The sequence below is a fragment of the Enhydra lutris genome, unplaced genomic scaffold, assembly GCF_002288905.1.
Source record: "Enhydra lutris kenyoni isolate GAN:26980312 unplaced genomic scaffold, ASM228890v2 scaffoldscaffold11, whole genome shotgun sequence".
NCBI classification, from domain to species: domain Eukaryota; kingdom Metazoa; phylum Chordata; class Mammalia; order Carnivora; family Mustelidae; genus Enhydra; species Enhydra lutris.
The window spans coordinates 3,233,059-3,242,757 of record NW_019154095.1 but is presented as its reverse complement, the minus strand read 5'-3'; the positions used below and the strand labels follow the sequence as shown (position 1 = coordinate 3,242,757).

At 38.3% G+C, this 9,699-nt stretch overlaps 1 protein-coding gene across 1 annotated transcript in view; it reads left to right on the top strand.

Moving 5' to 3' along the window:
- LOC111144434 (CUB and Sushi multiple domains 1) overlaps positions 1-9,699 on the top strand; it is a 1,720,260-nt gene that overhangs the window by 1,105,958 nt on the left and 604,603 nt on the right. The window contains exon 7 of the mRNA XM_022498737.1: positions 9,502-9,589. Within this exon, the coding sequence (XP_022354445.1) occupies positions 9,502-9,589 (88 nt within the window). The remainder of the gene's footprint in view (positions 1-9,501; positions 9,590-9,699) is intronic.

The window sequence follows — 9,699 nt, the reverse complement described above, 5'->3', positions numbered from 1 at the left end:
TAGACAGAGATCACAAGTAGGCAGAGAGGCAGGCAGAGAGAGGGAGGGAAGCAGGCTCCCTGCTGAGCAGAGAGCCCGATGCGGGGCTCGATCCCAGGACCCTGAGATCATGAACTGAGCCGAAGGCAGTGGCTTAACCCACTGAGCCACCCAGGCGCCCCTCCCCAGGGCTTTCATAGAAATTTCAGGGCCGTTCATTTGCAGAGGCCGTTTAGACTGATTCTATACTAACATATTCTTATTTTTCATTTTATTTGAGTACTAAAATAAACATCTCAGTTTAATTTGAAGATACAGGAGGAAAATACTCCCACTTTGAACATTCACTGCCATAGTAATTTTAGTAGTCAGAAGGATAATTATTAATATCACAGCCCTTGTAAGAAGTCTACTTGTTTTTCCCTCTGGCAAGAAAACAATCTAGAAGAGGCAATGTTAATGGCGAGAGAATTTGGAGTATTTAAAATTACCTGTACCGTAAGATCCCCATAGGTAGTGGTTATAATAACGTTAGACAGACACGAGGTTTTCAATGATAGCCAAATTGTCCTTATTTGCTGTGCAGTTGAGAACCCTTAAAATATTGAACATTCCTTGATGATATGTTCATTACTGTATTTTTTTTAAGATTTTATTTATTTATTTGACAGAGAGATCACAAGTAGGCAGAGAGGCAGCCAGAGAGAGAAGGGGAGGCAGGCTCCCCGCTGAGCAGAGAGCCCAATGCGGGGCTTGATCCCAGGACCCTGAGATCATGACCTGAGCCAAAAGCAGAGGTTTTAACCCACTGAGCCACCCAGGCGCCTCCTGTATTATATTTTATTACAGTGGAAGCTAAAAATATATGTGTATGTGCATATTTAATGTGTGTGTGTGTGTGTGTGTGTGTGTATGGAGAGAGAGAGAGAATCTCAAGCAGACCCCATGCTGAGTGTGGAGCCTGTTGTGAGGCTCAATCTCAATCTCATGACCCGATACCATGACCTGAGCTGAAATCAAGAGTCTGATGATTAACTGACTGTACCCCCCTGGTGCTCAGGAACTAAAATGTATTTTAAAAATGAATTGCTATAAACTAAGAGTTCGATTTAAGAGTAAGCAGTAAAACTAGAAATAAGAGAACATGGCAAAATCTACACGTACAAATGTTAAAAGTGGGCATTCAAGTACTAGTGTTTTAGAAGTTGGCAAATTGGGGCACCTGAGGGGTTCAGTTGGTTAAGGCTCTGCCTTTGGCTCAGCTTATGATCCCAGGGTCCTGGGATCAAGCCCCTCATCGGGGTCTCTGCTCAGCGGGGAGCCTGCTTCCACCCCCCGACCCCCGCCTGCCTCTCTGCCTGTTTGTGATCTCTCTCTGTCAAATAACTAAATAAATGAAATCTTAAAAAAAGAAAAGAGGGGCACCTGGGTGGCTCAGTGGTTTAAAGCTTCTGCCTGCGGCTCAGGTCATGATCTCAGCATCCTGGGATCGAGCCCCGCATTGGGCTCTCTGCTCAGCGGGGAGCCTGCTTCCTCCTCTCTCTCTGCCTGCCTCTCTGCCTGCTTGTGATCTCTGTCTGTCAAATGAATAAATAAAATCTTTAAAAAAAGAAAAAGAAAAGCTCTCTCAACATCTTAAAAAAACAAAGCAAAACAACAACTGGCAAATTAATGCAATGAGGGAAGAGACAGAGTCCAGACAAAATGCCCATCGTGCTATAAATTAGGCGTTTGGAAAATGTCATCCTAGAAGCTCACACAAGGCGCTACAAGTTCTGCAAGTTCTGTTGCTTGAGAGGTATTTCATGGCCGATCCTTTAACCTGAGATCCAAAACAGTAGATGAAAGCCATGTGTTTTTGGTAATTTATTTCTGTGTAAGCTATCTCTTTAAAACTGTAATGTTGCACTTGTAAGGTATAATCCAAATGTCACCAATTCTTGTCTACCTCCTTCTATAAACCTTGTAAATATTTGCTTACTATTCTGGGATCGAACCAACTACTGGTAAAGACTAAGTGTTCAGCAGAAACAGGGAAAAGTTACCCAAAATTCTGTTATGCATGTGGAAATATCCTACACGATGCTCTGTTAAAACAAGAATGATCTTGTTATACCTAAATGAAATAAATTAATACAATAGCAAAATAATTTGTAGATTAACAATTAAGTTAATTTTTTTTAGGAAGAACTAACCTAAATAAGTTTTATTCTTGATGAGATAAAACTTCTTGAGCATCAAAACGAGGAACTGTATCAAGAAGTAGAGATTGCTTTTTATTGCAGTAAAGAAATACTGAGTCTATTAAATGTGGAAGGAAGAAATGTCAGTGTTGACTTATTTCAAACTGATATATCAAACTGATGTATATACCTGATATATACATCAGGACCTGATGTCCTGAAGCATATGGCTTCCTGTGTACATGTGTGATTGCAGATATACATGAAAAGACCTTTTTACTTCACCTTTTGGTACTTAGTGTCTTTTCATTATAAACGGAATATTATTATTAAGAATTTTTTAGAATTATTATTTTTTTTCTATGTAACATCTTTTTAAAAATTAACATATAATGTCTTATTAGCCCCAGGATACAGGTCTGTGAATCATCAGTCTTACACAAGTCACAGCACTCACCATAGCACACACCCTCTGCGATGTCCATCACCCACCTACCCTCTCCTTACCCCCCTCCCCTCGGCAACCCTCAGTTTGTTTTGTGAGATTAAGAGTCTCTTATGGTTTGTCTCCCTCCAGAACCCATCTTGTTTCATTTTTTCCTTCCCAGCGCCCCAAACCCCCCACTCTGCCTTTTAAATTCCTCATATCAGGGAGATCATATAAAGTCTCACTTTAAGGTACAAAGCTCTTGAATATACAATGTTTCATTAGCTTATCGCAGCAAATATAAGGAAAAGAAACTGGATTTTTTGATCAACAGAGTCATGACTCTGGCCCTAGTTTTCTCTCTCTTAGGATGGCTTTATCACCTCACAGAATGGGTGTATGGATTCAGTCTAACACAATATGTAAGTGACCCTTGGGGTTTCTAGCTGATATTGTATATTTAAATTTAAAATCATCATCATTATTGTAATTATTATTCTTAGTGTTTTATTTTTTATTTTTTTTAAAGATTTTATTTATGTATTTGACAGATAGATCACAAGTAGGCAGAGAGGCAGGCAGAAAGAGAGAGAGGAGGAAGCAGGCTTCCTGCTGAGTGGCGAGCCCTAATGCGGGGCTCGATCCCAGGACCCTGGGATCATGACCCGAGCAGAAGGCAGAGGCTTTAACCCACTGAGCCACCCAGGCGCCCCTTAGTGTTTTATTTTTAATTATGCCTAATTATTACACTAATTATAATTCTTGTCCTCACAGATTTGTCTATAATCTCCTTTATCATACATGTAGTTGTTTATACCTCTGTTCTATTAGTTGCTTCTTTCTCTATAGCACTGGTCTAGCCGTACAGTTGGCTGCAAATAAATTAATGTTGAATTTTTTAAAATTTTTTTCAAATTTATTTATTTATTTATTTATTTATTTATGTTGAATTTTAATTGACAATCACAAGTCATGTCCTCAAGGAGTGGGATAATTTGATGGAAAAAGCATCTTCTTCCTGCTAGACATACTTCATGGGAATCTTGATATTGTGAATCAAGATACTTTGAAAAAGGCATTTAAATATATATACATTAATATAATTTACACATTTTAAATCACAATTAATTAAAGCGTTTTACAAACCATCTAATCTGGATCTGTTCAGCCATTTGCATAGTTTTACATCTTCTTTTAGTATTAGTTAATACCCATCGGATGCTTCCAGTTTTGATTTTTATCTGCAAGGTTTTGACTAAAGTTTTACATATTTATTAATATCCGTGGCTTGTGTCCCCTGAGATTTGAAAGGTTGTAATTTGACAAAATTGGAGTTAAAATGATATTCAGCTGGGGAAATCCTCTCTTCTGAAAGCAGTTCTCTGAGGCACTGGGGATCCTGCTTGAAGCCGGCTGAGTTCCACGCTCGTTCCCACTTTAAAGCTTCAGTTCTTGGGGAAATTAATTGGTCATGATGCTGGTGGGATGGGTAGTTGGGGTTTATGGAGCTTATTGTTTATTTGTACATACCCTGTCCGTCACCATGTCTTTGTTGTCATTATCCCATTAAAAGCCTATCTCTGTTTCAGAAAACCAGCCATATTTTACATTTAGTCTCTCATCACTTTTCTGTTATCTTTGGCCATCTGCAAGCCATTCAGGCTTGTCTAACTCATTCTGTGCTCTCACAGAATTCCAAGTAATAACCTTTCTGGAATAAATAAGAGACTTTGACAGTATCTTTAAAAAGACCCAGAGTGTTTTGATCTGACTTGGATGGGTACGTCCAATTCCTTTCATTTCTTTTTATTACGATTCCACGGAAGAAAAAACAGAAAAGGGGAAATAGAAGTAGACCTTTTTTGTAAGGCTTTATGCTGTGTTTTAGAGCGCTTTGTTATTGTAGAGTAGTGAAGTAAGAGCCACACTACGGCAGATGGCTTCTGATAAAAGCAGCGATGCCCACTTACCTCGATAAGGGTGTTTTCGTGTGACACAGCAAAGACCATTGTGCTTGGGGGTAAGCAGGACACATCTAAGTGATGATGACAGGAAAAAAATTGCACAAGTAGTATTCTGCACTGGGAATGGAGGTCTCTTTGGGAAATCAATTTCAGAGACTGATTAAGAGACCACTGCTTACTGATTGAGAACTCTGCCCTAGCACATAGTATAGACTATGAAACCGTGGGGCTGGGGATAAAAGTAGGGCAGCCATGTCCCCCTTCTCTGTAAGGGATACATTCCCAGATTCCAGACGTATGCCCGAAACCATGGACGGTATGGGACCCCGTAGGCACTAAATATCCACAGATACAATAAAGTTTAATTTTATTAATTCAGGCACAGTGACAGACTGACAATAATTACTACTAATAAAATAGACCGATTATAACAATATTATCTAATGAAAGCTATGTGAATATTGTCTCTCTCCTTCAAAATAATTTATTGTCCTGTACTCACCCTTCCTCTTCTGGTGATAATGTGAGATGATAAAATGCCTACATGACGAGATGAACTGAGGTGAATGGATAGGAGTTGTGACATAGCTTTAGGATTTAGGTCACCTGCTTTTGGACCATGGTTGACCCCAGGTAACTGAAACCACAAAAAGTGAAAATGCGGGTAAGGGGGAATGTTCTAGAACTATCAGATTGATACAAGTTGATTTGCTGACAGGACATAGATTTATAACTTGTTAGGACGCACACACATACACACACCACAGTGGTAATACACAAATAACATAAACTTCACCGTATGAAATATTTTCTTTGTATATGATTTTGTGGCTTTCAGTGCATTCACATTGTTGCCCACCTGTCACCACCACCCCTCTCCAGAAACATTGTAGCTTCCCTACTGAAACTCTATGCATATTAAATGATAATTCCAGAGGCCTTTCTTCCTATGCCTTGAGAAACCAGCAGTCTACATCCTGGCTCTATGAATCTGGCCACTCTCCCCCTTAACCCCTGCCTGTCCCTAGACAGAAAGTGAGTCTCTTGTAGGCAGCATATGGTTGCATCCTGGTTTGTCATTGTTTATCCATTTTGCCAAACTATGTCTTTAACTGAGGAGTATATTAGCCTGCTAGAGCGACAGACCACAAATTGAGTGACTTAACCAACAGACATTTATTTCCTCAGAATTCTGGAGGCCGGAAGTTAAGATGCAGCTGTTGGCAGGGTGTTTCACGTGATGGCTCTCTCCTTGACTCATAGATGGTTTTCTTTTCCGTGTGTCTTCATATGGTCTTCCCTCTGTGTATCTGTGTCTAATTCTCCATTTATAAGGATATCCCTCTTACTGGAATACACACACCCTAATGACTTGTTCTAACTTAGTCACCTCCTCAAAAACCCTATCACCAATGCAGTCACGTTCTGAGGAGTGGGGGTTAGGGATTCAACATATGAATGCTGAGGGGAAACAATTCAAACCATACATATCATTGATTCCATTTACATTTAAAGAAAGTACGGATTGGAAGGCACTTAGTTTTACCACTTTTATTTATTTCCTGTTTGCCTTACAGCAGTTTTGTCTGCCGTTTCTTCCATTATCATCTTCCTTTGTGTTCAGTTAATTTTCCTTCTGACCTATTAGGATTCCTTTCTCATTTCCTTTTTTGCATATTCGATAGATATCTTCTTTGTGGTTGCCGTGAGGATTACACATAAGATCCTAAAGTTACAACAATCTATCTTAAACTGATACCAACTTAACTTCTGTCACAAAGTTATGTTCCTTCACTGTTCCCTCACCACCACTTTGTGCTCCTGATGTCACAAATCACATCTCTGTATACTGTATACCTATTAATGCATTTTTATAATATTTTTATGCATTTATCTTTTAAATCATGTAGAGAATTTTTTACATGGAGTTGTGAATCAAAATGACAAAATAGTGGATTTTTAAAATATTTCTCTCTATATTTACCTTTACAAGAGAACTTGATGTTTTCAGTTATTGTCCAGTGTCCTTTCATTTCAATTTGATGGACTCCCTTTAACATTTCTTATAGGGCAGACCTATAAGTAATGAATCCTCTTTGCTTTTTTAGTTTTTTTTATTTGTTTGTTTTTGTTTATTTGTCTTTTGTTGTTGTTGTTGTTGGTGGTGGTGGTGTTTGGTCTAGTAGTGTCTTAATATTTCCTTCATTCTTTGAGAAAGTTTTGCTGGATATAGAATTCTCTGTAAATAGCTTTTTTTTTTTTTTTTTCTTTTCTTTCAGCACTTAAATATTTCCCCTCACTGCCTCCTGTCCTACCACTTTTCTGCTGAGAAAACTGCTGGGGGGTCTCTTGGTGATGAGATGTTTTTCTTTTTCTGCTCTCAAGATTCTTTCCTTGTCTTTATCTCTTTACAGTTTGATTATGTGTCCCACTGTGAGCCGTTTTGAGTTTGTCCTACTTGGAATCTGTGTAGCTCCTAGCATTTGTATATTTATGTCTTTCCTCAGATTTCCTCAAAATTCATATTTAAGACAGTTGTTTTAAAGTCTTTGTCTAGTAAGTCTGATGCACGTGTTTCTTCAGGGACTATTTCTGGAGATTAATTTTATCCATTTGAATTGCACACATTTTTCAATTTTTGAATGCCTTGTGATCTTTGTGAAAAACTGCTTTGGGAAGAAACAGCTACCTTTCCTAGTTTTGCAAAACATTGTGGAAGACTTTAAAAATTAGTGATCCACTGAACCTTAAGGCTAGCCTAGCATGAAGACTTAAGGTCTTCTTAGTCTTGTCTGGGAATGTGTCCTATCTAGGTCTCTGTGTGCGCTTTTCCAGTCCCCCATTCAGATGCTTCAAAATATCTTATTTCCCCAAAAAGCCTCACTCCAGCTTCTTAGGATCTTAACTATTCTGTTACATTCTTCTGCCTGTAATTTCTTGACCCCAGGTGCCTGCATGGCTGTGGTCCCTGAGCACTTTCTCCATGTAGCAGCCACCATGCCTTCCAAGGCTTCTGGCTGCTATTCCCCATATGAGCTCCACGACAGGCAAAGGGGAAAAAAAAGTCTTTCATGTACCCCACAGACCAGAATATTGCAAACAATTTTCTCTTTGCTTCTTCATCCTCAGTGAAGGAACCCAGGAATGAGGCCACTGTGCCATGTCAGGGAAGGTATGGGGTAAGAGTGAGTTAAACTTTCATGAACTCTCCTGCTATTATGGATGTGGCTTCTTCTTCACTGGATGTTCCCTTGGCAGCTCTCAGCCTCTGACTAGTTTCCAGAGATCCTAAAAAGTTACTTTATTCCCTCTGTAGTTTTTATTTGGTGTTTCCATGGCAGAAAGAGGGCCTGGCGCTTTCTATTCCACAATATTACTGATGTCACTGCCCTATGTGCTGGGTTATTTTTAAATGATCATGAGAAGAGCAAATATGTGGGGAAGAAAGTTTGAGAGTTGAATCCATTTCTCACACCATACTGTTAAATGATTTTTAGATGATATAAAAATCTCAATTAAAAGCTGTAAGAAATATAGATGAACTAATATGGAATAACAAAGTGCTTCCTAAGAATGCATTTATTTAATGTGTTCTAGAAAGACTTGTAGTTAATGTGGGATTATGTCCATATCCCAGGTTCATCCTAACTGAGCAGGGAAAACTGAACCTTGATATAATTATCATCATTTTTTATGCATAGTTTTAATAAAATGCTTAAAGATTTCAATATTTATACAGGTATCTGTATTTCTTCCTTATGGAATCATATAAACTATATGTGGGGAAGTTATATATATATTATACACACACACACACACACATATATGATAGTATTATTTATATATTATATGTATTATGGACATATAAATACGGCTATTACCTGTATATACATGTGCAGATAATTAAATCCTCTATTCAAATGGGCTTAAGCTGTAGGAAATACGAATTTTCCAACAGAATGTTGAGATAGGATAATTTTGGAATTGGTAAATATTCTGTCTCGACTATGACATCAAGGGTCCTGATTCTTACTATATATCTTTTATCCCATCCATATTATTGTTCCCATCTTTGGACCATAGCAAAATGGTACCAAACCTTCCACATTCAAAATCTAGACACAGTAAGATCCAAATAAAAACAGAGATGGTTTCTCTTGGCTCCCTGGAATGTCTTCCCAGGGGCATGGCTACAGACTTCCCCTCATGTCGCCCTGAATGGAATGGGTCACAGGCCCACGGCTGAGCAAATTTCTGGAAAGAAGGAAGGACTTGCCTTGTTACATTAGACAGGATTGGATGAGTGTTTGAGTGGCAGTTATCCTATCCAAAGAGCAAGCCAGTACTTTAAAATCATTGAAGTACCATGACTGTACATCATCCCAATAGGAGAGAAGGCTCTTCCCAGAGCAGATTCAGGAAATAAAGCAGCATGTCTATAAAAGAACAGTATTTGGGTTTTTTGGCTCAGTGATAAACCTGTTCAATGTTGAAAACATAAAAAGGAGTCTTATTTAAGGTGCCTCTTGTATAGGTATGAACAGATAATTTGTTTCTTCACTTTATCCATGGATTGTGGATGAAGGCTTTCTTCCGTATAAGCTTCAACACTTCATGACTCTGCTCTTTTTTCCCATCATGCTGTTGCTGTAACCTGTCATAAAGTTGTTCATAATGAGCAAATGCATTTTTTAAAATTAAATTTTGCCCACTTCATAGAAAAAGTGTTCTAACTAAACCATGCTGGCATCCTTTCACTGGGTGAGAAGACTTTCTCAGACATAAGAATAAAGATTCATTTTAATATAGCTAAAGTATCTTAATTCTAAATAAACCACAGTTTTAAGTTGTCAGAATTTAAGAATCAAGCCTGCTTAACATAAATTTATTCTCTGACAATTTCCCCAACAGCTACACAAAATTACAAGAATGTTTCTCTCTATTCTAGTGAGTCAAGGAGGCGTTGCGTTGGTTTCTGACATGTGTCCGGATCCTGGGATTCCAGAGAATGGTAGAAGAGCAGGTTCTGACTTCAGGTAGGTGATACATGGGTTATTTGAAAAGCATGTTATTTTCAAATATGTACATATATATAATTTCTATTTGTTATCCTTAACTGCTGTGTCCTTTTGAATTAAAGATACAA